Source organism: Hippocampus guttulatus, chromosome 16 (assembly GCF_054856545.1).
Source record: "Hippocampus guttulatus isolate MCC_2025c chromosome 16, RoL_Hgut_1.0, whole genome shotgun sequence".
NCBI lineage: Eukaryota > Metazoa > Chordata > Actinopteri > Syngnathiformes > Syngnathidae > Hippocampus > Hippocampus guttulatus.
Window position 1 is genome coordinate 11977472 of NC_141276.1, and position 27616 is coordinate 12005087.

Sequence of the window (27616 nt, forward strand, 5' to 3'; positions counted from 1 at the left end):
GAGGTAAAAATTGAGCTGGGGAAATCCAAGAATGGGTTAAAGGTACCTGATGCATGGCGACAGATGCACCAACGGGTTCTTGTGCCGCTCCTCAAAACGGTTGTATTTTCTAACGTAATGCAAGTAGTCGCGTCTGATGACGATGGTCCTCTGCATCTTCATTTTGGTCACCACGTCTAATTCAATTCACAAGCATCACTGGATAGCCTTTAACACTGACCAGAGAGAACACGGCCACGGACTGAGACATTTCCAGTAAAGGGGCATTTTTGGCCGATATAAATGCCATCAATAGCCTGAGGGGACAAAACAGAACAAGCATTTTAATCACTGTTAATTAAACGAAATGCGCCATTTTACAATGGCATCAGCTTTGCCAAAAGGCATCGTCAAAACCCTGCAGGCTAGGAAGACCATTGTGAGAAGAAAAACATCACGTGCAGAAGTAAAAATTGAGCTGTGGAAATCCAATAATGGGTTTTAAAGGTACCTGATGCATGGCGACAGATGCACCGACAAGTTTTTAGGCCACTTCTCAAAACAGTTGTACTTTTGAACAAAATGCAGGTCGTCGCGTCCGATGACGATGGTCCTCTGCATCTTCATTTTGGTCACCACGCCGAATTCAATTTAAAAGCATCACTGGATAGCCTTTAACACTGACCAGAGAGAAGACGGCCACGGACGGAGACATTTCCAGTCAAGGGGCATTTCTTGTCAATATAAGTGCCATCAATAGCCTGAGGGGACAAAACAGAACAAGCATTTTAATAACTGTTAATTAAAAGAAATGCGCTATTTAGATGGCATCTAATCGCATCAGCTTTGCCAAAAGGCGTCGTCGTCAAAACCCTGCAGGCTAGGAAGACCATCGTGAGAGAAACATCACTTGCAGATTCAATTAAGACTTGAACAGGACTTGAAAATGGACCTCTCTTGGGGTTTTGAAGCCCAGCCCGACACTTTTGTGGTAACGGGAGAGCTTTTCTTTGCTCTCCTTGCCTCCATCGGCGACCAGAACACGCTTCTTGTTCTGGAAGATGGTCGGCTGCTTCTGATAAGCCCTCTCGGTCTGCACAAGGACAAAAGTACGCGTTCACAGCACGACCAAGAACAACGAGATAAGTAATTTTAAGACAAGCTACAGAGAACGTGAATGTGGCTAAACTAACCACATTAGCAATCCGGCTACTAGCGTAGCGTCACACGAGGGAAGCGGAGTTCCAACAGATTCCTCATCTAAAATATCTACTACACTTCTAAAAACCACCCCACCGCGTTCTAAGAACCGCGTGCGAATGTATATTAAATAAAATTGGGCTTGTGTGTTGGTTAAAAGGTAAAAAACCGTTTGCAACACCCGGGCCGTTTTCTCAAACATACTTGTGCATCCGCCACCTTGGCCAGCCGAGTTGGAAAGAGGGCTGAACACACGCGCAGCGCACGGAAGTCGTTCAGATCGACCGGAAATGACGCAATACAACTATTACTTTTTTCTTTTCATGATTATTTATTCAAGATATTTCAAATGAATTGTTATTGATGAATGTATTTTTTAAAATCATGTTATTGTAAACAGAAAACAAACACATTATTAATACATGCACATATTACAAGTTACCTGACTGGAAGCAATGAAATCAAAATGTTCCCATACAGGGGAGGATCGCCTTTTTCGCGCAGGTTCCATCACAAGCAACGGACAAGGCTCGAAAAAAGATTGCACTGTTCCACTGCTGCGCACAAGTGTAACAAGTACAAGAGCCCGAAATCCACTAAATATGAGATAACAGGCTATCGCCATTGCGTTTTGCAACCTATTTATACCGTAGTCTGTACTGTTTGCAAGGCGCGCCAAACATCGGACCACTCCCAAAGCGTTCACGTGATTCAGCCGGCCGGCGAGGCTTCATACGTCATCATTTCCGGGTTTTGCCGAAAGACGAGCGCCTCGATACAAGCTTCGTGGAAACGCCCCTCCCATTACTCGACACAAGCTTCGGAGCCTCGGCCTATTTCGTCCCATCACTACTTTTAAGCTGTTTGACAACGCAGTTGTTGTTTACTGTAAAACTAAACACACAAGAATAATTACATATATTGTATATTTAGGTACAAAACAGCCTTCATTTTTTTAGAAACGGGGCTAGTGCTAATACTAAAAGTCAATGGAGGACCCTATTAACGTGCTAACTCTTTGGTCGTTATGTTCCTTCAAACGACGACTATTCACACACAAACACTTACACAAGGGTAACATAACACTACTGAAAGGCACATCCCAATCAATGAAAAAGGAGTTAGAATTCTAGAGTTCAATCGCAATTTTCTCCTGTTGTCATTTTGTATGTACTGTACTCCATGGATGCACGGCACCGCAGTACGCGTGAGAGGCCAACACGCACAAGAAACAGCCAATATTTGTTTTCCTTTTTTGAAAATTGCTATTTTTTAGTATCTTCTTAATTTCCTTTTTTTCATAATTTATTTTCTCATCCTTTGAAGTTATATTTTACGTTGCTTTTTCATGGATTCAAGGAATCTTCCTTTCTTCAAAATTCTGCCCACATTGTAACACCGCCACCACCAAAAGCTCGTCCTGGTGACAACAGTGGCTGATGCGTAGCGCTCTCCTTGACGTTTCCAACATCGTTGGCCGGTCATCATTTCTACTCAACATGAATTGACTTTCAGCAGAGGACAGCGCTGAGTCCCACTGGTCCAACGTCCAGCATGAAGGCTCCCCAGACCGGGCACAGACGATGACGCCCGTGCCTGGTGGTGTGGTCAGGTATCTTTGCAGGCCGTCTAGCACGCAGACCAAGCTAATGTCATCGGCTTCGAATGGTCTGATGTGACACTTGGGTGCCTCTCACCTCCCTTATATGTGCCTGGAGTTGAGAGGCATTCATCATATGGCTCTTCTTTGCGAATGACAGATGGAGAGATGGAATCCTTCAATGCAGTTTAATAAAAGGAGGGGGAAAAAACGTCTGCACCGCAGCACGTCCCAGAACACAAACCCCGTAACTAAAATCACTTCTTGCTTCTCTTACTTTAACAGCCAATCAGAACCTATCAACATAAAAAATGTCGAAGCAATGACTAAACAGAATATAATTTAGGTATGCTTAACATGAAAAATGATGCTCAAACATAAAATGATAATATAACATAAGCTTACACTATTCATTTCGGTCAAATTGACCTAATTTCTACAGGTTATAGTTCATTTTTACAAAAGCACAGTATGACTAACTTTTGGACGTCCAACTAAATATTTAACGGCTCTAACCAAAGTGTTAAATACCTTTCAGTTTAGTGTTCACCAGAGCACAATAATCCATGTTAGCGGAGTGGCAATTAGATAAACGCAAGTCTTTGGTACAGGGCATCTTTCATTCGATTGTGTCCATGTACCCAATGTTGTGACGAACCCACATACTTCAGCCCATCATATCTTGCCAAACTGGTGGGATTAAAGAGATTTTGGTCTCTTTTTAAACAACATTGGCTAAACCCCGGTGGAACGAGAGAAGATCAAAGCTCTGATGTGTAACGTCCGTTGCATCAGCGCTGATTGGTTGAAGCCAAAAAACGCACGCATAGCAGAGCAGCGGACTATCGACTGCCGAGTCACGCTTCACTCGAGTGGCGTCGCTACAGGATGTTAGCCGTGCAATTCAAAGAATAAGACAACACAAAACAAAGCTCATATTCAAACAGTTTATTACAAGGTAATATTTCTGCCAGCGGTCTTCGAACTTCTGGAATTGCTTCTTGGCGCCAGCCGCCTTTGTCACCTTGAGGACGTCTTGGTGAGGTCGGCACTCCCCGACCGTCAGTCACAATGTCTCCGATCAAGACATCTCTGCATTAGAGAAGGGGAAGAACAAAAAAATAAGAATGAACCCAAACTTCTTTCATTGTTCAAGAATCAAGGCTGCATCAGTAATGGCAAAAGGCGATGTCGTCAGAGTTTAACTTGGAGGACCATCGTGAGAAAAACATCACGTGCAGAGGTAAAAATTGAGCTGGGGAAATCCAAGAATGGGTTAAAGGTACCTGATGCATGGCGACAGATGCACCAACGGGTTCTTGTGCCGCTCCTCAAAACGGTTGTATTTTCTAACGTAATGCAAGTAGTCGCGTCTGATGACGATGGTCCTCTGCATCTTCATTTTGGTCACCACGTCTAATTCAATTCACAAGCATCACTGGATAGCCTTTAACACTGACCAGAGAGAACACGGCCACGGACTGAGACATTTCCAGTAAAGGGGCATTTTTGGCCGATATAAATGCCATCAATAGCCTGAGGGGACAAAACAGAACAAGCATTTTAATCACTGTTAATTAAACGAAATGCGCCATTTTACAATGGCATCAGCTTTGCCAAAAGGCATCGTCAAAACCCTGCAGGCTAGGAAGACCATTGTGAGAAGAAAAACATCACGTGCAGAAGTAAAAATTGAGCTGTGGAAATCCAAGAATGGGTTTTAAAGGTACCTGATGCATGGCGACAGATGCACCGACAAGTTTTTAGGCCACTTCTCAAAACAGTTGTACTTTTGAACAAAATGCAGGTCGTCGCGTCCGATGACGATTGTCCTCTGCATCTTCATTTTGGTCACCACGCCGAATTCAATTTAAAAGCATCACTGGATAGCCTTTAACACTGACCAGAGAGAAGACGGCCACGGGCGGAGACATTTCCAGTCAAGGGGCATTTCTTGTCAATATAAGTGCCATCAATAGCCTGAGGGGACAAAACAGAACAAGCATTTTAATAACTGTTAATTAAAAGAAATGCGCTATTTAGATGGCATCTAATCGCATCAGATTTGCCAAAAGGCGTCGTCGTCAAAACCCTGCAGGCTAGGAAGACCATCGTGAGAGAAACATCACTTGCAGATTCAATTAAGACTTGAACAGGACTTGAAAATGGACCTCTCTTGGGGTTTTGAAGCCCAGCCCGACACTTTTGTGGTAACGGGGGAGCTTTTCTTTGCTCTCCTTGCCTCCATCGGCGGCCAGAACACGCTTCTTGTTCTGGAAGATGGTCGGCTGCTTCTGATAAGCCCTCTCGGTCTGCACAAGGACAAAAGTACGCGTTCACAGCACGACCAAGAACAACGAGAGTAGTAATTTTTAGACAAGCTACAGAGAACGTGAATGTGGCTAAGCTAACCACATTAGCAATCCGGCTACTAGCGTAGCGTCACACGAGGGAAGCGGAGTTCCAACAGATTCCGCATCTAAAATATCTACTACACTTCTAAAAACCACCCCACCGCGTTCTAAGAACCGCGTGCGAATGTATATTAAATAAAATTGGGCTTGTGTGTTGGTTAAAAGGTAAAAAGCCGTTTGCAACACCCGGGCCGTTTTCTCAAACATACTTGTGCATCCGCCACCTTGGCCAGCCGAGTTGGAAAGAGGGCTGAACACACGCGCAGCGCACGGAAGTCGTTCAGATCGACCGGAAATGACGCAATACAACTATTACTTTTTTCTTTTCATGATTATTTATTCAAGATATTTCAAATGAATAGTTATTGATGAATGTATTTTTTTAAAATCATGTTATTGTAAACAGAAAACAAACACATTATTTATACATGCACATATTACAAGTTACCTGACTGGAAGCAATGAAATCAAAATGTTCCCATACAGGGGAGGATCGCCTTTTTCGCGCAGGTTCCATCACAAGCAACGGACAAGGCTCGAAAAAAGATTGCACTGTTCCACTGCTGCGCACAAGTGTAACAAGTACAAAAGCCCGAGATCCACTAAATATGAGATAACAGGCGATCGCCATTGCGTTTTGCAACCTATTTATACCGTAGTCTGTACTGTTTGCAAGGCGCGCCAAACATCGGACCACTCCCAAAGCGTTCACGTAATTCAGCCGCCGGCGAGGCTTCATACGTCATCATTTCCGGGTTTTGCCCAAAAGACGAGCGCCTCGATACAAGCTTCGTGGAAACGCCCCTCCCATTACTCGACACAAGCTTCGGAGCCTCGGCCTATTTCGTCCCATCACTACTTTTAAGCTGTTTGACAACGCAGTTGTTGTTTACTGTAAAACTAAACACACAAGAATAATTACATATATTGTATATTTAGGTACAAAACAGCCTTCATTTTTTTAAAAACGGGGCTAGTGCTAATACTAAAAGTCAATGGAGGACCCTATTAACGTGCTAACTCTTTGGTCGTTATGTTCCTTCAAACGACGACTATTCACACACAAACACTTACACAAGGGTAACATAACACTACTGAAAGGCACATCCCAATCTATGAAAAAGGAGTTAGAATTCTAGAGTTCAATCGCAATTTTCTCCTGTTGTCATTTTGTATGTACTGTACTCCATGCATGCACGGCACCGCAGTACGCGTGAGAGGCCAACACGCACAAGAAACAGCCAATATTTGTTTTCCTTTTTTGAAAATTGCTATTTTTTAGTATCTTCTTAATTTCCTTTTTTTCATAATTTATTTTCTCATCCTTTGAAGTTATATTTTACGTTACTTTTTCATGGATTCAAGGAATCTTCCTTTCTTCAAAATTCTGCCCACATTGTAACACCGCCACCACCAAAAGCTCGTCCTGGTGACAACAGTGGCTGATGCGTAGCGCTCTCCTTGACGTTTCCAACATCGTTGGCCGGTCATCATTTCTACTCAACATGAATTGACTTTCAGCAGAGGACAGCGCTGAGTCCCACTGGTCCAACGTCCAGCACACAGACCAAGCTAATGTCATCGGCTTCGAATGGTCTGATGTGACACTTGGGTGCCTCTCACCTCCCTTATATGTGCCTGGAGTTGAGAGGCATTCATCATCTGGTTTCTCAGGGCATTGTTCACAATGTAGCGGTCATCAGCATGGAATGTGGCCAAATGACATCCACTTCTACATCTTTCTGTGACTGTTCCAGTCTCTCAGTATCTGTTGCAAATTGCTGATGACACTGACAATCTAAACTCAATGGCCACTTCCGTCTGAGAATGTCCTCTTTTAAGGAACATCACAATGGCAAGGTACTGTTAATCCATTGTTAGGTATCGTCTTGGTCTCATTGTGTGTGTGTGTGTGCGCATGGGTCCTCGACCACGCAAAACCATGACATTGTAAACATATATCCCACCACTTCAACTAAAGCGCTAACATCTCCATTCCATCTTGATGGTTTTATTTCAATTCGGATGCTGTGGAATACAACGAGACAAATACATATGCTGTATCTTCATTCATGGATGGAGACATCTGGAAAATATGGTAGTGAGTAAATAAAATTGTAACTTTCAGGTGAGCTTATGATTTGCCTTTCTTTTTTTGAGGCGGTTCTTAAGAGCGAGAAGGTCAATGTAGAGGATCTGATTTAGGACAGCAGAGGCACAGAGTAATCCACCATGTAAAGCTCCAGCCATGCCATTACAGAACACATCCTGACCTGCAAAGGCACACACGCACACACACACACGCACGCACACACACACACACACACACACACACACACACACACACACACACACACACACACACACACACACACACACACACACACACACACACACACACACACACACACACAAAGAGTTAGCAGATACTGTACATTACAATTACAGACCTGTATGAAACTGACCAAAATGTTTTTTGCTCTTTCTTTGCTTTGCGCACCTGTTAAGTACAGACCACTGATTGGAGTTTGTGGTCTGGTCCTTGCAACCGTTTCTGGGGTGAAGCGCTCCAAATTGTGTTCAGCACCATACATCTCACCTCTCGGTGCACCCAAATAATGTACATTAGTCAGAGGGGTGGCTGCATCAATCATAACCACCTGCAGACAAAAATATGTACACACAAATGTTGGTAAAGACAGATAATATTATTCAAACTGGTCGATCTGAAAGGAAAAGCAGCAAATATAACATCTGAAGAGAATATGAATACATTTACTTTAAAAGATGCATTTAGTGCATACAAGCAAGCAAATAGTGAATGCATATTAAAATTAAGGAACCAATGTGAGGTACACGCATAAATATAGAGTACCGGTACACACTTTGTCTTGTAATTGGGGGAAGATGGTTATGGCCCAGTTCAGCATCTCCTGAGACATGCTGTTTTTTAGATCCAGGTAATCCTGTCCTCTCTTGCCAATCTTTGTCCCCTCCCATTCTTCAAACCACTCATAGCGAGCCATGGTTAACAAAGTCATACAGGACTTTCCTAAATGGAGAAAAAGTCATGAGTCACAGGTACACATTTTCTCGTGCGTTTTTGCACCTGCAGCGTTTGGAGAAAAAACAATTATGCTTTCAAATCACATTTATCGAGTTTTGAAGGATTATCGACTCCATTAAGCTTCAAAATGATAATAGCAACTTTCACAGCAGCAATCACAAACCTCCGACCTCCAGCATGACCCCTCTAAGCACACAGAAGCGCATTGTGTGTATGTTTCCCCCCACCCCTTTGAAACTCCCTAAAGACAATAAAAAGCAGGAGATGAGCGCTATCCCGAGACTGTAATGGTTTGCAAATCTCAGGTAGGTCCAGAGCTGTTCCGAGATTGTAAACTATTACATTTTTTGCACCACTCTCCTCGCGAGAAAGACAACTCTGCTTGACTCCTAGTCTCTCTTTGAGATTTAAAGTTTGTCTTAAGAGTCCGATTCCCTTCTAGACCTGACAATATTCTTGATGACACATTCATTCATATTACTTATGTGTGTGCAAATAGAACACCCCACACATCCCACAATGCACTGCATCAAATGTAAACAACACAAGTTTGGCAGGGTAGAAAACTTGCCGCTTATTTAAGAAACCACCACGATATCGGAGTGAGTGAGAGAACACGCACGCCGTTAATGAATTGGGTTTTGCCTTCCAGTATTTCTACACACCTCACTGAAAGTTACCTGGTTGCCGGATGTTAGATGTGGGGTCTTTGGCAGATGGAAAGGTGATGAACATCATAGGAATGTTTCCCAGTACTTCTTCTCTGCTCAGCGAAGAGTATCGTTCCATTCTTCACACATCATCAAACACACCCACATATTAATGAAATCCAAAATGATACAAATTGAGACCAAAATAGTTGAAGTTTACCCATACTACAGTCTTAAAACTATAAATACATGGCGGTGGCAAACTGTGTTATTGTATTTATACCTATAAATGTTGCTTTGTCCTTACTTGTGCAGCACATTGACCGCCAACAACATGATGACCACTTGCAGGATCTAAGGTCTTGTCTTGTGTTTGTCAGCCCCAATCCCTTGCGTGTCCTAGGTACCCCTGCCTCTCGATAAGTGCAGCCAAATTAGTTCCTCACCATAGCCATCATCAATCCGGTTCATTCATGTGTTAGGGAACTTCAACATGATTAATTTTGGTTCATTCATTTCATCAGTATTTATTTAGGTTGCACTAAGGCAGCGGAGGCGGCCCGGTGATCCAGTGGTTAGTGTATTGACCTCACAGTGCAGAGGTACCGGGTTCTATTCCAGCTCCGGCCTCCCTGTGTGGAGCTTGCATGATCTCCCTGGGCCTGCGTGGGTTTTCTCCGGGTACTCCGGATTCCTCCCACATTCCCTCCCCCCCCCCAAAAGATGCATGGCAGGCTGATTGAAAACTCTAAATTGTCTGTAGGTATGAGTGTCAGCGTGGATGGTTGTTCGTCTCTGTGTGCCCTGCGATTGGCTGGCTACCGGTTCAGGGTGTCCCCCGCCTACTGCCTGAAGACGGCTGGGATTGGCTCCAGCACCCCCCGAGACCCTTGTGAGGATAAGCGGATCGGAAAATGGATGGATAAGGCAGCGGAACTCGTGAGTGTTTACTCCAACCTTGTCCTGTTGTGTCAAGTGTGTTCCCACCTGTGTTAGTACTTGCTTGTCCCCGCCCCCCCCCCTCCCCAAATGTTATAAAATATTTATTTATTCCATTGGGACAGTATACATTAATCAACACAACAGTGTAAATGCGCCAGACTTAGCATACAAAAAGTACTCGCTTGTCATCATCCCCCCCCGGTAGTACTCGTTGGTCTTAGAAAATCCAAACCATGATAGCGCACTGCATTTTACTCGTCCCCAACCTTTCTCTTTTGTCATCACATGGAAAGGTCGTGACAGTAAAACACATGGCAGTTTAAAAAATACGCTAGCATGCATCCACGCTAGCGTATGTTTTTTTTTAAAAATGCAGCAAGACCAAAACTGAGTTTGTGTTGTATTGAAGTATTTAACAATCTTTTGATCAATCCTAATCGACAAATCCATAACCGGTAGTCCTCATTTTCTGTGTCCGAAATGAAAAGCTGGGCAAGTATTCCGTCAAACATGCCAGGTTCCTTCGCGTCATTGTCAGAGTCAGTCTCGTTGCTGTGCAGCTCCTCAAAAATTATGCCGGCTTTTGCGAAAGATTTGTTTATTGTTTGTGGACAGCCCTTTAGAGTTTAGTTTATAATATCTGGCTCTTCTTAATTCTCTTTTTGATGTATTAAAGTTATTATTTGTCTGTTTGATATCATCCCTGCCGTTGCAGTGGAAAGCGTGGCGGTGGATGGCAGAATATGAATCCATATTCTGGTGGGAACCTATTGCGTATGACTTCTCAAAGATGGGTGGTATTGGATTTTGTGATAAACCATTAGAAACGCCAGTACATTTTGTTTTGCAATGGGAGTTAAAATAACAAGAGATAGGGCGAAAATCTATACAAAAACAACTAACTTACAGTGTATCCAAGTCGCTGTCTTTATACATCCAGAAATTAGTGGAAACGATTCCCAGCTCTTCTTTGGTTCCGTCCAGACCAACAAAAACCAAGAAGGAACCCATGCCGTGGCGCACCATACTCAACAATGACTGAATCTCTACTCACACAGGATTAGCAGCAAAGTTAAACAACCACTGTCAAATTGCAATCCAGAGATTCATGTCATGATGTGTGAGTGGATGTATCACCTGATTTTTGTTGTATGTGATTTGGCAGAAACTTTTGGAATGTGTTGAAGATTCCAGCATTAGAAATGACAACAGGAGCGAGGATCTCGATCTCCTCTTGTCCTTTCAGCACTGTCACTCCTGTTAAAAAAATACATCCCAATAAAACCCAGAATATTAAAAAGGAGAGTAAATGGGAAAAAACATCAAATATCAATATAATTATATGGTGGGCGGCAGGGTGGTCCAGTGGTTAGCGCGTCGACCTCACAGTGCAGAGGTACCGGGTTGAATTCTAGCTCCGGCCTCCTTGTGTGCCATTTGCATGTTCTCCCCGGGCTTGCGTGAGGTTTCTCCGGGTGCTCCGGTTTTCTCCCACATTCCAAAAACATTCACGGCAGGCTGATTGAACACTAGAAATTGTCCCAAGGTGTGAGTGTGAGTGCGGATGGTTGTTCGTCTCTGTGTGCCCTGCGATTGGCTGGCAACCGGTTCAGGGGGTCAGAAGACGCCACCCTTGTGAGGATTAAGCGGATCAGAAAATGGATGGATGGATAATTATATGGTAGAAGTCCATCGATCCATCGATCCATCCATTTTCCGAACCGCTTGATCCTCACCAGGGTCGCGGGGGTGCTGGAGCCTATCCCAGCCGTCTTCGGGCAGTAGGCGGGGGACACCCTGAATCAGTTGGCAGCCAATCGCAGGGCACACAGAGACGAACAACCATCCACGCCCACACTCACACCGAGGGACAATTTAGAGCGCCCAATCAGCCTGCCATGAAATGTTTTTGGAATGTGGGAGGAAACCGGAGCACCCGGAGAAAACCCACGCAGGCCCGGGGAGAAGTCCTCTGTCAGAATTTTTTTTTTTTTAATCGTGATTTATCAAGTTGTAATGGGTGACTCATCCAAACACAACACACACACACACACACAATAATTTCACTCCATTTTTCATTAGTCATTTAAGTGTCCCTTATTTCTTTTTCCTCACGGCCCAAAATTCTAGGCAGCCCTTATGACTATAAAATTGGCTGGGGAACTAGGGAAATCATGTTTTTTTAGGAATGGTGAGACATGACTTCAGCTCTGGCAAAACAACACAGCTGCCAAAATATAAAAGGCAAAGAAAACGTTTTATCCTAAGAACAAACAAAAAACATAAATTGACGGGGGGGGGGGGGGGGTGGGGGAAACTGATCGTTTCCTTACCACGAGCTTTCCCCTGCTGGTTGAGCAGGATACGCTGCACTGGCGCCCTGACCAAGACAGCGCCCCCTGTTTGTTGAATGACAGGGATGATGTGAAAGGCAAACTCACTTGCACCTCCTCTTGGATAGTATGCACCACGTTTGTAATGGTGAAGAAGGAGCGCATTGATGAGAAAGCTAGACTGTTTTGGAGGCACACCTTCAAGAAAAAAAACGTTGAATGAGTCGAAAATGTATGCGCTTGATCTATATCAAGAATACTGTCTTTCAAACATCGTGATTGTCCGGTACCATAGAAAAGGTAGGCAGATAAAGCCTGAAGGTCTTTGTTTTTTGTGAGACGGGATATTACTTCAGAGTGGTTTGTGGTTGCTAGGCGGAACACTGTAGATATGCGATGTAATAGACCAGTCCACACCAGGAAGTTGACAAGCCAGTAAGGAACAATCTTCAAAGAGGCAAAAAGCGGCGTCCGCTGTGAGGCTAGCTGCAAGTGAGCAAACACACATATTATGATAATGTTTAAATTATACATCCATTTTCTGAACCGCTGTATCCTCACGAGGGTCGCGGGTGTGCTGGAGCCGATCGCAGCTGGAACAGTAGGCGGGGTACACCCTGAACCGGTTGCCAGCCAATCGCAGGGCACACAGAGGCAAACAACCATCCGCGCCCACAATCATACATCGGGGCAATTTCGTGTGTTCCATTAATCTGCGATGCATGTTTTTGGAATGTGGGAGAGAACCGGAGTACCTGGAGAAAACCCACACAGCCACGAGGAGAATATGCAAACTCCAACCAGTTTAAATTATTCTACTTATTTGTCAATTTTTTAATAAAATATAAGCTGAATTGTTTTTTTGAACTCACAATATAGCAGTTTTTAAAAAAGGTCTCCTGCATTATTCATCTGGCTAATTTTTGTTCCACGTCCCTCAAGTAGGACATGTGTCATTTTTAGAAATAGACCAATTTTACCTGTCTACCAGAATCAATAATATCAAAGTCTGTTATCCTAAGGAGAAGACAATTACAGTTGAGGTGCCTTTTTTTTCTCAGCCTCCTCAAAATTTTACGCCTTGAAGTTTCAGAGGAGATGGACAGTGTTAAATTCAAGTTTATGAAGTACAATATTCAAGTTAATGCTGTACAAAATTGCAATACCCGAATACGAATGACAATGACCATGATAAATCGTATATACCAGACATAATAACAAGGTCGTGATCGTGTAGTGGTTAGCACCCTGCGTTGTGGCCGCAGCAATCGTGGTTTGAATCCTGGCCATGGCACGTGCAAAGACCCTACTTGACTTCTGGGCGGCCCGGTGATCCAGTGGTTAGCGAGTCGACCTCACAGTGCAGAGGTCGTGGCTTTGATCCGACCATCCAGTGTGGAGTTTTCTCCGGGTACTCCGGTCTCCTTCCACATTCCAAAAAACATGCATGGCAGACTGATTGAACACTCTAGTCTAAAGTGTCCCTAGGTGTGAGTGTGAGCGTGGATGGTTGTTTGTCTGTCTGTGCCCTGCGATTGGCTGGCAACCGGTTCAGGTTGTCCCCCGCCTACTGCCCAAAGACCACTGGGATCGGCTCCAGCAGCCCCCGCAACCCTTGTGAGGATAAGGGGATCAGAAAATGGATGAATGGATAATAACAACATCACATACAAGATCTACAAATGCATTTAACTCCTCAATCATTTCAACCTCATCATTTCCCTTTCATCTACCAAAAAACAACAACAACAACAACAAAAAGAAAACTGTTAGATGCCTCAAACAATTCAATTACAAATCGATTCATGGTTACTTCCTCCTCTTACTCTACCTTCATAATTCTAAAGAACTCATCAATAGCATCTTCCTCTCCTGGGAACTGCTTCTTCAGATTAGCTGCCATTTCAGTCTTCCCTGCGTGTATACGATACTCCCTAGTGAGGGTGGAATGAAGTCGAATGGGTGAAAGATGGTATTTAAAAAAAAGAATAAAATACAGATCGTATTAAGTCTTACCTGTGTTTTCCAGGCTGGCCCAAGAGCAATGTATCAAAGTGTTGCTCAAGCCGAGTAAATTGCATCTGGCCCTCTGTGATCTGATCCAGGGCGACCCTAAGAAGGCTGTTCTCATGAAGCTGGCCAAGATAATGAATGCCTGGTCGAAAAAAAAATACATCAATTACATTTTTTTTTTGCTCCCATTTGTTTTGAGGGAGTCTGCAATTGGCACACCGACTGCAGGAATGTTCACCAGAGCTATTGCCTGTGAATTGAATTTTAACTTGTCTGCCATCAGCTGTTTCCAAAGGCGGTTCAGACAATTTTAGCCGTACATCCAACCAGCCTCACAACTGCAGACCACGTGTAGCCACGCCAGTCCAGCACGTTGATCGCTAAAATCGTCTGAGACAGGCTACCCGGATAGCTGCTGCAACAATCGGTTTGCAAAACCAAATAGTTTCTGCACAAACTGTCAGAAACTATTTCAGGGAAGCTCGTCTGCATGCTCGTCATCTTCATCGGGTCTCGACCTGACTGCAGTTCATTGTTGCACCGACTTGAGTGGACAAATGCTCACATTCGATGGCGTCTGGCACATTGGAGAAGTGTACTCTTCACGGAGGAGTCATGCGATCTGACGACATCGATGGGACTGGACTAGTTGACAATAGACCAGTGTTTTTCAAACCCTGTGCCGCAGCACACTGGTGTGCCGGGAGACATTGTCAGATGTGCCGCGGGAAAATATCCAATTTGTATGTCTGTGCGGTCTATCGCCCAGAAAGTAATCGTGTAGTACCCTCACATACCGCTAGGGAGAAGCAATAGCTAGCCAATTACCTTGTGTTTCGACCACGAGAGACAAGCGAATTTGTGCTGCATGAATGCAGGACGACAGTGAAACAATAAATATGAACGATTATAAAATACTTTTTTCTTTGTGTTCATTTGATTCCAATTCAAGCTGTTATAACGTCATTCTTCAATGTTAAAAACAGTTATGGTAACAATATAACTCGTTACTTGTTAAAAAATAAGCGGGTTTTTTTCACATTTTCAGCTCGTGGTGTGCCGCGAGATTTTTTCAAATGAAAGAAGTGTGCCTTAGCGCAAAAACGTTTCAAAACACTGCAATAGACCACCTGCAGGGACTTTAAAGTGCACTTTTCCTCGTCGGATGACGGAAGTTGGAAAAGTCAGACTTTCCACTTTTCTTGAATGCAGCATTCATTAGGCGAAAGTAAGTCGACTGCGACAATTGTCAAATTCGTTCAAGCTAGTTGGCATGGCCGTATGAGATGAGAACCAGAATCACTTGCTCTCTCTCTCTCTCTCGTTCAGAAGAGGCACGAGGTGAGAAAGTGACGATTAAGTCGAAAGTGTGAGCGACTGGGTGAGAGAGACATCAATCCAAACATTTTGACGCTGGGGGAAGATGGGAACTTCTGCACAAATAGGAATAGTGTGTGACAGTGCTGGGAGACTACATTGAAAAAAAAAACGTTATCGTCTATCTGTATTTATTTGAAGTCCTTGTACCGAAAAAAATCACCTTATTTATTGATTGACCCTCGTATACAGTATATTACAACATGTAATACTGTATACTGTATACAATTTCTTGCAGCCCGTTGGGAGTTGGAAACAAAAGAAAAAAAAACTCATCGAGGAATTGACTTACCCACATCAAACTCAAAGCCCTTATTTTGAAAGGTGTGAGTGCAGCCACCCGCCTGATCGTGCTGCTCCAAAACAAGAACTCTCTTTCCAGCCTTGGACAAGAGAGCCGCAGCTGTCAAACCCCCGATACCGCTGCCAATAACCACAGCATCCAGAGAATTGGGAACCCGATCCACACGGAATCCTGTCGGGTTTAGAGGTGAATATATGATAAACGTTGTAAAATGATTCCAGGACATACATTTTTTGAGTCTATTTTTTATGATTCCAATCTCATACTATGGCAGGCTTGCCTATTTGAATGTGTTTTGTGTCGGTAGTACCCATTCTTAGAAGTGCGCTGGTACAATTTAGTTGTATTGGGGGTCGGCAAAATTATTATATTTGATGTATTAGAGGGCAGCCTGTGTGCCCTATGATCGGCTGGCAACCGGTTCAGGGTGTCCCCTGCCTAATGCCTGAAGATGGCTAGGAAAGGCTCCAGAACCCCCCGCGACACTTGTGAGGATAAACCGGATCCGAAAATGGCTGGAGGGATAATTATATGGTCGAAGTATTCTGTCAGAATAATATATATATATTTTTTTTAATCGTGACTTTTCAAGTTGTAATGGGTGAAACAACCAATTTTAGTTCATTTCCATATTCTGTCCATTCATTTTTCTTTCCAATACGGCTTGTCCCCGTAAGCATCGCGGGTGAGCTGGAGCTTTCTGACTTAGGGCAGGAAGTGGGGTACTATGGAGAAAGATTTGTCAAACGTACCCATACAGATATATCCATGATTTTCACGTGTTTTTTTTTTCAGATCCACAAATACATTTGGGATTTTCACTTGTTTTCCCAATTTTGTTGGCGTCTACTTTATATAAAGCTCTTATAGGCAGGATCAAGCAGGAAGCTGTTTTATAAACATCTTCTTAAATAAATGATTATTCCCAGAAAACACTTGCTCAAGTCAAGTTCTATTCATACAAGATCCATTTTTCAATGTAAATATGTAGTTGTCATCATTTCAATGGATTTGATATCGCGAGATCCTATCAGATATAAAATCACCTGCAAGGTTTATGGGAGTAAGGAACAATGATCAGTTATTGTTAATAACAGTAATGATAATAATTGAGTAATGTTACGAAACTCATATTTGTAGATTAAATAGACATTAAAAGAGCAGACAATGAGGAAGATTGATTATTTAATCTGCAAATATCATAATGTTACCTTTCTTGAGCCTGTCATCCCTCTTTCGGTCATCATTAACCAAGGGTCCCGGAGGCCTAAGGTAGGCCTCACTAAAAACCTTGTAGCGTTGGCAAATGGTCAAGTATATGATGAAAAGCAAGACAAACAAAATAGCGCTCAACACAGGAAACAGCCACCACCACATCATACCGGAGAGCGTCGCACCCTACACCTCACCAAAATCCCAAATAAAGAAATGGTGGAAAGTTTGAGGATGGAAAGGAGGTGAGGCGGAGTTACTGTATCGTATGAAGGGGGACATTTCAGATAGCCCTTGAGAGCTTTGAATAAGGGATTCATTGATAAGAAATGTTTTGGGGTGAAGTATAGGAAAAGGGGAAGAGATGCCTATTAAGAACAAGAGAGGATATGAAAAGAAAGAGAAAAAAAACTCCTGACCTTTTTGTAATTAAAGTATGACCACGAAAAAGAAAGACATCACATTGACTACATCATGGACACGAGACTCCCAGAAAACAGAGAACTGGTTGTGAATCGCTTCATCGGGGTGAAGTCACACAGATATGTAAAACCATGACGATTTTAGTGGTCATTATTGAAGTACCTTCGGGCATTTTTTTTCGACAAGAAATTAAAACTTGAATCTTGGGAACAAATTCGCTTTCTAAACTGTGAAGCGCATCTGGTCATCGGGTATTGAACTGTGCAAGTACTGTATATCAGCATGACTTTTCTTTTTTTTAATTTTTTTAATCCAACAGCTATGATTCTCAAAATTGCAATTGCAAGTTTTGGGAAAATATTTTCGCAGTCATATATTTTTATCACACATTTATGCAAGCTAACCAACCCTTGGGTAGAATGTTCATGTTGCCATGAAAGAAAATGCAATGAAAAATTAAATAATGAGAAAGTCAACGATAGAAAGTAGTTAATTGTACGCAATCATGCTGGGTAAAATAAAACAGCATGATGAGAAAAAATCCAGATAACATGTAAATAATCACATTTGGGTTTGTAAGCTGCATACAGGTAAACCATCAGAGTAGTGTTTGCTATTGTTATCATTTTTAAGACAGCGGTGCCCAACCAGTCGCGAGATCGACCGGTAGCCTGTGGACTGGTCCCAAGTTGATCACGAAGGGTGTAGATTCCAGGAAAATGGAATAAAAATGTGTGTGCGTGCTATTAATACATATTTTTGTGTGAGTGCACACTGGACCATCAGCATCATATCAGTTTCACTTTCACAAAATGTATTTCAAAAAAGCAGGTCACCTTTAACCTTAAAGCGGGCAGCAGTCCGCAATTGCTTGTGATCAGAGCTGTTGCATTACGTCTTTTCGATTATTCTTCTCTTTCAAAGTTTACGTCTTTTTTTATTCTTCTTCTCTTTCAAAGTTTTTGCAATTCACCGATGGCGCTGGCAAATAGGAATCTGGACTGCCAAGAGACGCATTTTAAAACGTTATACGTACGTACGATAGTTTCTACTCTGCAAAAGTGCATCCATCCGATGCCTCCGCGTCACGCCTCTACTAAGGTAGGCAGTGATTTTCTTTTCACAAACTCTCCAACTCTTTATTTATAGGACTTCATTTTTCTGTTTCGTTCAAGTAAAGAGCCATTACGGGTGTTGCTCATCATGGCGTGCGTGCGTAGGCACGCGAAAAGTAGATCTTCGGCCAAAAAAGTTGGGCATCCCTGCTTCAAGCAAAATGGTAAAACATCACAATAGCAGAAGTGAGATTAAGTCATATATGCGCAAGTCACAATTAAGTCTGAAGTCATAACCTTCAAGTCTCAATAAGTCCCGAGTTACGGTGGGCAATTAAAAAAAAAAAAAAATCAGTCGAGTCGAATCGCTACCAAATATCAAACGAGTTGAGGCATTACTTGGTTCATGGCAAGTTGTAAAACAAGTCAATGTTCCTCAGTCACACCAAATAAATTGCCCTGAAAAAATGTTTGCTCCCTTCTAAATTTTTTTTGCAGTTTCCCCACATTAATGTTCAAAATTGTCAAGCTAATGTAAAGACCAGACAAAGATAACCTAAGTAAACATAAAATACAGTTTTAAAATGATTATATTTATGAATATGTATTCCAAGCTAAAGCTAGCCCTGCGTGAAAAAGTATTTGCCCCTCTTGTGAAATCATGATTTCCTGTGACTAATGACATTTCTTTCAGTTAATTTTCACTGAACACACCGAAGCCTGATCCAAAGAAATAGAAGAACAGATGAGAAATAAAGTCATTAACATCTATTAACCTGGCGTTCTTTCATAAAATTATTTTTTGTAGTCGAGCTTCTCCAAGTCCACTTTCCGTTCAGGATCATTCCGGAACCGTAACGCTTTAAATGTACCCGAAAAGAAAAGGGTGTTCATAATACACTCTGGCAATACAGAATGCAGGGTGAAATGCCATTAGCGCCCCCCATTGATACCTTTTGATACTACAAGCCTGGGTCCAAAAAGTTAAAAGGTGACATTGAATATTTAATCCTAATTATGTAACTCATATCCACATATTGAAGAGGCCTGGATCAGATCATTAAAAAACAGAGCTGCACTGTACACATCGACACGGAGGGAAAAATGTTTTAATTGTCAGATACATTATGCATTGGGTGAAAATATGAGAATTGACCTGCAGTACAAACAGCCTTAAAACAAGTTCGGCAAGTGCAGAAAATATCCACCAATGGTAATCTGTTTTAGTTTTTAAGGTATTGGATTTTCTTCTCGTGTTTCAGTTTTCGGCCTTGGTTTCCTCATTTTCAATTTTTAGTTCTGGCAATGAATGCTCATTTCCAAATTGATAAAAAGTGAACAGGTCAAACTATGTTTGGGACACCAGTGTTTGAATACCCAACCAAGCTTTGTTAAACGTTTATGCCGAAAAGATTAAATGATGACAAAGAAGGCCCCAACAGTTTCTTTAATTGAAAAATCAATCAAGGGTGACAAAAGGCTCAGGCAATGCTGCCAGCATTTGATGCAATCCTGGGCCAAAGATCAGCACACTCCTTGGCGACTGGACCAGTAATTGCAGAACCTGAGGGCACAAAAACAAGAAAATAATTCACAACTTTCAAACTTTCTCAGAAGAAGCAATGCTGCAAATAGAAATTTCTTGCTCGAACTTGGTGCATTAGTAAAAATATATTTACATTAAGAATTGAACCCATCAATCACGTAGGTTCTATTGAATATGACCGAGTCAAAACAGATTTATCAAATACAACTTCCAAACATCTGCCTTCAAACTTGTTGCCACTGATACCAGTGCTTCGTCACGTTGTTTTGATAGCCTACTCTCACATGGTGACGAGATCTTGCTTGACATGAGAAGTCACATGAATGGATGCAAAAGGGACATATTAAAAGTGATTTATGGGTAGATGCGACAGGTTTGTTGCTACTATGTGAGACATGGTTGTTACACCTTTGAATCGACCGCAGGGGGCAAGTGATGGTGTGTATGTGTGTTCGAGAGAGACAGAGACAGATTTAACTAGCGTGATCTTATGGTTACTGTCATTTTTCACCCTCTCTCTCCCCAATATTTTTTTGTAATTATAAAATTCAATTTTACTGCATCGTGATGCCTGTATTGCCACAAATAGTGTAGCGCACAGCACTGTCAAGTCAACTTCAGTTTCACCAGTGTGATCCATTACTGAAACAGTTTTGTTCAGCAATTGCTCTCTATTCAGAAACATTTACATCAGCATCACGATTCGCTTGATTATTTCTCCCACCTCACCCAGTAGCACAGGTGAGAGGCAACAGGAAGAGAAAGCAAAGAATGCAACAGGTAGAACTTTTGTCTCATCGCTGATTGAGACAGCAGAAACGGTTTTATACACTGCCATCTCACCCACAGCGATGAAGTCTCTATCCTCTTGCGCGACATCTCACACTTGTCACTGATCAGACAAAGCAAGTGCTTTTGCAAGAGGGTAGCAGTTGCATGTGAGCCGAGAGACTGCTTTTACTAGTGAGACTGGTATGGGTTTTTTTCAGGGCGAATATCGAATATTTGTATTCATGGAGGCCACTAACCGATATTTGAAGCTGATATTCAGATGCAGAAAAAACTAAACACATCTTAGTAATTTTTTTTATCATAAAAACTGCAGCTCTAGACTGTTAAAATGTGTTTTAGACACGTTTAATAAATGGCATTTGTGATCTGTAATATGTTTGAAGTTTTTTTTTAGACTTTAGAAACTGGACATCTGTTTTAAAATCCTAACTAAAGTGCAAATACCTCCCCAAAGTTTACTATAGCAGTAGTCTTCCAAAAAGTCAATATACAGTAACGAAATGTTTGTCTTTTACGTATCGCTATGTATCTTTGTTTTAAAGCTCAATAAAAAAAAGTGCACCCTCAACACAGGCACTGGCCAGCAGAGAAATAAACATCTCATCAACACGACTGTCTGTGGGCAGGCCAATGCCGGAGTGAGTCACAGCCACGGACTCAGCAGACAGAGGCGGGCTGTGGCTATCAGAGCCAAAATAACTATGTTTTTAATCCAGTGTATATCGGCCATTGGATTTTATTAAAAAAAAAAAAAATACAGACACTGATAACCTCCAAAATGCCAAATATTGGCTGACATAATGGGTCCATTACAACTCTTCATATCAAAATTCAATTTTTATGGAATAACCAAAAATATAACCTACCTTTCATTTCCCCTTTATTATTTACAATGACACCTGCATTGTCCTCAAAGTAGAGAAAGACTCCATCTTTTCGCCGATAGGACTTCCGCTGCCTGATCACAACCGCCGGATGCACTATGGAGAGGGGAGATTACTTAGTATATGTTTCAAAACCAGCAAGCAAAATAAATAAATAAATGAATAAATCAGAGTAATTCACAAAGTTTGAGAGTTGTTACACTGTAATAGGTTAAATTAATTTCTGTGCGCACGCGCGCTCTCTGTTTAATGTTAAAATGTTTGTATAGTAAGACAACCTTAATGTTTCTCACCCTTCTTTCTGAGCTCGGGCTTGCCTTTCTTGACTGTTGCCATCACCATGTCACCCACTCCGGCAGCAGGCAGACGGTTAAGACGGCCTTTGATACCCTTCACGGAGATGATGTAAAGGTTCTTGGCACCTGATGAACAAAGACCATCCGCAATTAAATCAGGAATTTTACAGGGCATGAAAAAGTAATAAGCAGGAAAAACGGGCATAAAAAAGTTATAAGCAGGAAAAACAAACAACTGCATACCGGTTCCAATTTTGTAGTACTTAGAGTATGCTCATGACGACTTCTACCAAAGTACAAAGCGTTCTCTCATTCCCCAAAATGACAATCTGTAATAAAGTTTGAGTTCGGTTAGAATGACCTCTTCAACCAGAGCTCAGTGCACCAAGAACTTTGAAATTGGATGAAGGGTCCCCGATTACTGCAAATGGTGTGTCGCACAGCACCGTCAGTCAACTTCAGTTTCACCAGTGTGATCTATTACTGAAACGTAGTTTTGTTCATCAATTGATCTCGATTCAGAAACATTTACATCTACGTCACGATTCGCTTGATTATTTCTCCCACCTCAGTAACACAGATGAGAAGGCAACAGGTAGAACTTCTGTCTCATCACTGATTGAGACAGCAGAAACTGTTTTATACACTGCCATCTCACCCACAGCGATGAAGTCTCTATCCTCTTGTGCGACATCTCACATTTGTCACTGATCAGAGAAAGCAAGTGCTTTTGCAAGAGGGTAGCAGTTACATGGAGTTGTAAATCTCCAAAGAATTACAAAACAAAAATAGAACATCAGGTCCTTAAAAAGTGCTTAGGTTAACTTCATAAAGATGGTAAGAACAATTTTCTTCAGCAATACAAGTACTCAACACTGAACTTGCTTCAGATAATAGATAAATAAAACAGACTCTTAAATCACAGCACTGTAAGTTCGCACTTCAGAAATAACACTGTTCATCATGACAAACTAAAAGCGCTGAAATAAACTTCAATCACTTCTAGTGCTCTACAGAGGACGCATCAACTATGCCTCGTACGTGGGGTGTTCACGAGTTTAGTTTGCCGAAGAGCTTTGCTATGTATGGCTCGCTCGCTATATTGCTAATGCTTTCGGTGCTAACGTTAGCTGTGGATGCACTCGCGACTGGGTGCTTTGCATTGATGTGGGAGGCTAAATTTGAGCTGCACCAGTGGTCAGCAAACTCCTTACAAATTAGGCACGATACTCTACCTTTATCAACTGTGTCGTCAGGGCATTTTTGGAATGTATATTTTCCATTCATTGTGTCGAGAACTCTCACATGCTGCTCCATTTTCACCCTCCACCCCTCACTACTGCTTACTAACCCCGCCCAACTCCAATGGGAGCCTATCAGCTTCGGCTAAATGAGCAACAACATAATGGCAGCCAATCAATGTCCACTTCAGGCTGTAATTGACAGTTGTTTCCCCACTCTCAACAACTCGAACACAGGAAGCCAAAGCATAAAAAGGGCTATTAGAAAAAGGCAACGCACCTACAGAAACAATAAAGGCTGAGATAGATTAAAATTTAGATTAACGAAAAATAAATAAATAAAATAAAGCGCTAAATGTGATGTAATTAATCGCAATTAACGCGATAATGCGACACCTCTAAGTATATTATTTAATAAGGTAGAGATGGCCAAAGAGGTTGATGAAAAGTTATTTTGATAATAGATAGTATCTGAAGTTCAACAACAAAATCAAATCAGCTGAAGATCACTCTTGGGGTTCTTCTTGGGTCAGTGCTTGGACCAAAACTATTCATATTGCATGTAAGTTATATTTGTAGTGTCTGAAAACCACATAGGTGTCCTATTTACCTGTCCTCTTCTATGTGCGAAAGCACCATTTTGGGTTCAGTTTGAGCGCAGCAGTTTGTTCTGCTGTACTGAAGTTTGGATAACCATTACTTCAAGCATACCAGTGTTGTCGGCACAGTTGATAACAGCGCCCACTGGAAGACCCAACGAGATTCGGAACTTCGCTCCGGATGAACCCCCACGTCCTGTAAAAAGAAACATTTTGTTCAGAACACACTACAAGCAGGACTTCACAGAGTATAGATCTCCCTAAAAAAAGATGCATTTATTTTCATTTACTTGTTATTTACTTAAACAAAGGTTGAGTCTCAGGGCATAACCATCCTTCAAGTGTGAAATGAAAGAAAATCCACCCATGAGATGCCAGCTAGGTTGGGTGGAAAGCTGCCATTTTCAAGAAGCGGATGGACTACACTAAGGCGCTACCGAGTCAAAACCTAAAGGTTAGCAGAGCTGTAGTTTTAACACCGGCAATTCTTATACAACAGCATTAGCCCTCTGCAGCACACATAGTACAGGGGCTAAATCAACAGATTTTGATTTGCTCGCAACCTGTGTTTAACATGTTTGCTACTTGGGCTCCAATAATAATTTCTACAAAAACAACAGGGACCTCACAATGGTCACTGCTGGAGCCCAATTAATCATTTCTACAAAAATCATAAGTATCTGGCAATCGCAGCTGCTCGCGCCCTCCTAAGACTGACTACTGAGATTACCTTAGTGATCAAACTTGAATGTCAAAAAGCCGCCGCTGCCTATTCTGAACTCTCTGCGGCCATAGTTGAGCGCAACGAAGCGAGATGCTAATGCTAGCCCTCGACTGGTGTTGACATTTATTCCCAATTAAGTAAAATCCTATGCATGTGGTTGAAAATAAACCGGAGTTTGCTCAATTCTTAAAACTTATCATCAGGCTATTTTTTTTAACCTTAGTCCTTGTGTGTGTTTCTGTTCACTGTTTCTGTGCTTCATATTTAAACTGAAACATTTGTCACTTTTAATAAACAAACTGAAATTTTGAGCCATGTATGAAATAGTGACATCCATATCAATTCCTCAATGTCATTGGTGATGCGCTGGGCATTGCAGGTAAAAAAAAAAGGGTGTGCAAAGCCAATACCATGTCTTTGCTAATTTTATCAAAATTCAGACATGAAATTCTGATAATAGACAAATACACCACTAGCCTACCAGAACGATAATCAACAGATATTGCTGTTTAAAATGGCCTTTCAGAGAATGATTACAACAACGGTCTAAACTCTAAAATTCAGTATGAATTATGATGAGTAAAAGAGTGACAGTAGAGGCCTACATTTACTGATGTTTTCCCATTAAAAAGTGTCTTTTTTACTATAATTTTAAATGACATTCTGAGATGCTTCGATGGGGGCATTTGATGAAGGGACACGGAATGACCAGACAGCGATACTTATTAGGAGGCGAGGATGAGTGAAGTAAAATAATTCGCACCGGGCTACAAGTCAACCCGGACATGGGCAGATGCGCTCTACGTTTCCCTATACAATTTCCTGCAAGGTGTTAGCATGTGCTAGCGCAAGTAATTAGCAATTTTAGAATAACGTCATTAACTTACTGTATCGACGAACACCCCATTCACAGCATTTAGAGCAGCATTAAAAATGTTTCGTCTTTCTACTTAAGCCTAAGGACGACGTTTACCGCGAGGACATATGTGCAATCATCACCGCTATACAAAGGAAGAAAAATCAAAATACCAATAGAAATAAAACTTTACAATAGCTAATAACGTTGATCAAGTACACAACAACTGCAAAGTATCATCCGATGGCAAACTGGAAACATCTGATGGATACAGATTGAACTACGGGTCTTTCTTACCTCTCTTCGACATGGCTGCAGTTGGAAAAGAGAGCGAGGACAGGAGGGATTGTGGGAAATAAAGTTTTCTTCATCCGGGTCATGTTGGAAACCCGTGCTGCATTCAAGAAATCGGAAACAGCAAACACCTACTGCGGAATTTTGGTGACAGTTATCTGAACAGGTCACGACATAGTCGTAATCATAAATATTAAATATTCCAGTAGTGACGTTGTGTGTCTGTGGTTGTTTTAATTAGAAACAGTGAAAAAATTCGTGTTTTTTTTGCTACACAATCACAAGTTCTCAATTGGAGACAGCACCCAAATGAAGTAGTTCTTAAGATTTAAGTATATTCGATTTACTTTACGTAATACAAAATCAGAGGTGGGTAAAATAGTCAAAAATTGTACTCAAGAACACTTCTGCTTTACAATGGTATGCCGCAATTAAAAGTAAAAAAGTATTTCTCCAAATAATTACTCGGGAAAAATAAGTACTCAATGAGAAACTACTCATGTAGCGACTGAATAACTTGAGTAATGTGGTGTATTTGCTAAATCAACGCCGAAAATAAACAAGGAATGTGCAAATCCAGATACCGCCAGACATTCCCTTTTTGATTGAAATGTGGCGGTCACGTTTATTTATTTTTAAATCAACAGACTGCGTTGCATACAAAACATAATACAAAGGCAAGCTATTATCAATCAGACGGCAAATTTAACAAAAATAAACAAATACAAAAACATCTAGTTTTAAATGAATACATTTAAAAATAGTAATAATACCAGGGGTCCTAAATAAAAACTAAGAAACATTGAAAACATTAAAATAGGAACAACATGTCAGGGTTTTACAAGCTTTCTAATTTTTAGAACCTCACAGAACGTAATTAATAATCGAAATATTTCAACAACAGGCAAAAACGGACTTTGTCTTTGAACATTTACATCTGTGAATATAATTCAGCAAGAAACATTACAAGATTAATTAAATAATATTGATTTTGAAATGACGTGTTATGGTTTCAGAAACAAACAAAAAAAGCGTTCCGTAACGCAAGTTCCGTTGATTGCAAGGTACCCGGGCGCCGTCTGGAGGAAACATCATTCTTTATAATTGTCTTAACGTGGGGTTTTGTCATACAGTATGTATACTGTATTCTGTAGGTCGGAGCTGGTGTTTTTCAAGGTGGAAATGTGTCTTTTTAAAGACGAATGAATCCATCCTCTACCAACTCTGTGGTGTGCCGACCATTATGTTTACAGTTTTTTTTTAACGTTTGCCTGCATTCCACGGAGGCTACACGAGGAGCATTTGAAGAAAAATGCGGCCTGGACTACGACCTTCGGAGGGCGCAGCCTGTGGACACTGACATACGCACATTACCCAAAATCAACGACATAACCATCGTGTCCGGCTTTCTTTCTTGCTCGACTCCGCTGCGAGTCACGAATCTGCGCTCTCCCACTCCCTCTTTCCCCTGCCGTCCATGCGAGGCACCGTCACGAACCTTCGTGGGAACATTTATCCTCATGGTGCGATTAGTCGTAGTATGCTTATCATTATAATTATTTGTGTCTTTTTTCCCAGCAAGATCACATTTGTTTCAACTGCATTATCGAACGTGTCAATAAACATAAACACGTTGTATTCGACTTTGTGGTTACTTTGTGCTCTCAAAAAAGTTGGGTTGACGTGTGAAAATAAGACGAGGACGTTATATGCAGCATTCGAGGAAGGTGGGAAATCCGATTGTACATGTACATGCTTTTGGAACTTCAGATATCCATTCAAAAAAGGGAAAGAATAAAAAGCACATTTATCCAG

The 27616-nt window shown here is 41.7% G+C and overlaps 3 protein-coding genes, 1 long non-coding RNA gene and 5 other non-coding genes across 10 annotated transcripts; all 9 read right to left on the bottom strand.

Moving 5' to 3' along the window:
• Positions 1-36: 36 nt before the first annotated feature.
• On the bottom strand, positions 37-3347 carry LOC147193186 (small ribosomal subunit protein uS17-like). The gene is made up of 5 exons (XM_086132908.1): positions 3311-3347; positions 1384-1496; positions 932-1072; positions 665-740; positions 37-176 (listed from the first exon to the last, which is right to left on the bottom strand). Exons 1-5 carry the CDS (start codon positions 3345-3347, stop codon positions 37-39), a joined length of 507 nt encoding a protein of 168 aa, XP_085989034.1.
• LOC147193187 (small nucleolar RNA SNORD35) lies at positions 359-442 on the bottom strand. The gene has a single exon (XR_015103343.1). It is a non-coding gene; the product is annotated as a small nucleolar RNA SNORD35 (small nucleolar RNA).
• LOC147193188 (small nucleolar RNA SNORD35) lies at positions 811-894 on the bottom strand. The gene has a single exon (XR_015103336.1). It is a non-coding gene; the product is annotated as a small nucleolar RNA SNORD35 (small nucleolar RNA).
• Positions 3348-3712: 365 nt separating the features above from the next.
• LOC147193189 (uncharacterized) lies at positions 3713-5459 on the bottom strand. Of its 2 annotated transcripts, none has more exons than XR_015103267.1 (5): positions 5403-5459; positions 4951-5091; positions 4510-4759; positions 4066-4315; positions 3713-3871 (listed from the first exon to the last, which is right to left on the bottom strand). It is a non-coding gene; the product is annotated as an uncharacterized LOC147193189 (long non-coding RNA). The 2 variants fall into 2 exon arrangements; XR_015103268.1 differs by having other exon boundaries at positions 4913-5091.
• On the bottom strand, positions 3940-4019 carry LOC147193190 (small nucleolar RNA SNORD35). The gene has a single exon (XR_015103347.1). It is a non-coding gene; the product is annotated as a small nucleolar RNA SNORD35 (small nucleolar RNA).
• On the bottom strand, positions 4378-4461 carry LOC147193191 (small nucleolar RNA SNORD35). The gene has a single exon (XR_015103344.1). It is a non-coding gene; the product is annotated as a small nucleolar RNA SNORD35 (small nucleolar RNA).
• Positions 4830-4913, bottom strand: LOC147193192 (small nucleolar RNA SNORD35). Its single transcript, XR_015103339.1, has one exon. It is a non-coding gene; the product is annotated as a small nucleolar RNA SNORD35 (small nucleolar RNA).
• Positions 5460-7207: 1748 nt separating the features above from the next.
• On the bottom strand, positions 7208-17281 carry LOC147193193 (all-trans-retinol 13,14-reductase-like). The gene is made up of 12 exons (XM_086133056.1): positions 17091-17281; positions 15868-16050; positions 14202-14340; positions 14017-14119; positions 12476-12671; positions 12186-12383; positions 10990-11109; positions 10760-10898; positions 8941-9050; positions 8079-8245; positions 7694-7853; positions 7208-7466 (listed from the first exon to the last, which is right to left on the bottom strand). The coding sequence occupies exons 1-12, from the start codon at positions 17257-17259 to the stop codon at positions 7318-7320; spliced, it is 1833 nt and encodes a 610-aa protein (XP_085989182.1). The 5' UTR covers positions 17260-17281; the 3' UTR covers positions 7208-7317.
• Positions 17282-20001: 2720 nt separating this feature from the next.
• Positions 20002-25898, bottom strand: rpl23 (ribosomal protein L23). Its single transcript, XM_086133514.1, has 5 exons — positions 25805-25898; positions 24040-24123; positions 22085-22213; positions 21774-21887; positions 20002-20133 (listed from the first exon to the last, which is right to left on the bottom strand). Exons 1-5 carry the CDS (start codon positions 25815-25817, stop codon positions 20051-20053), a joined length of 423 nt encoding a protein of 140 aa, XP_085989640.1. The 5' UTR covers positions 25818-25898; the 3' UTR covers positions 20002-20050.
• Between the last annotated feature and the right edge of the window lie 1718 nt (positions 25899-27616).

What these genes read in the sequence shown, in the direction of transcription:
- LOC147193186 (XM_086132908.1), bottom strand. Translation starts at nt 3,347, where the DNA reads ATGGATTATTGTGCTCTGGTGAACACTAAACTGAAAG. An exon ending in GGTGAACACTAAACTGAAAG is followed by an intron (nt 1,497 to 3,310) that starts GTATTTAACACT and finishes AATCATGAAAAG; the next exon opens with AAAAAAGTAATAGTTGTATT. An exon ending in GCTTCAAAACCCCAAGAGAG is followed by an intron (nt 741 to 931) that starts GTCCATTTTCAA and finishes TTGTCCCCTCAG; the next exon opens with GCTATTGATGGCACTTATAT.
- rpl23 (XM_086133514.1), bottom strand. An exon ending in GCCCGAGCTCAGAAAGAAGG is followed by an intron (nt 21,888 to 22,084) that starts GTGAGAAACATT and finishes CCCTCTCCATAG; the next exon opens with TGCATCCGGCGGTTGTGATC. An exon ending in TAATAAAGGGGAAATGAAAG is followed by an intron (nt 20,134 to 21,773) that starts GTAGGTTATATT and finishes TTGTGCCCTCAG; the next exon opens with GTTCTGCAATTACTGGTCCA.
- LOC147193193 (XM_086133056.1), bottom strand. Translation starts at nt 17,259, where the DNA reads ATGATGTGGTGGTGGCTGTTTCCTGTGTTGAGCGCTATTTTGTTTGTC. An exon ending in GGCCAGCCTGGAAAACACAG is followed by an intron (nt 14,120 to 14,201) that starts GTAAGACTTAAT and finishes CACCCTCACTAG; the next exon opens with GGAGTATCGTATACACGCAG. An exon ending in GACAGCGACTTGGATACACT is followed by an intron (nt 9,051 to 10,759) that starts GTAAGTTAGTTG and finishes TGATGTGTGAAG; the next exon opens with AATGGAACGATACTCTTCGC.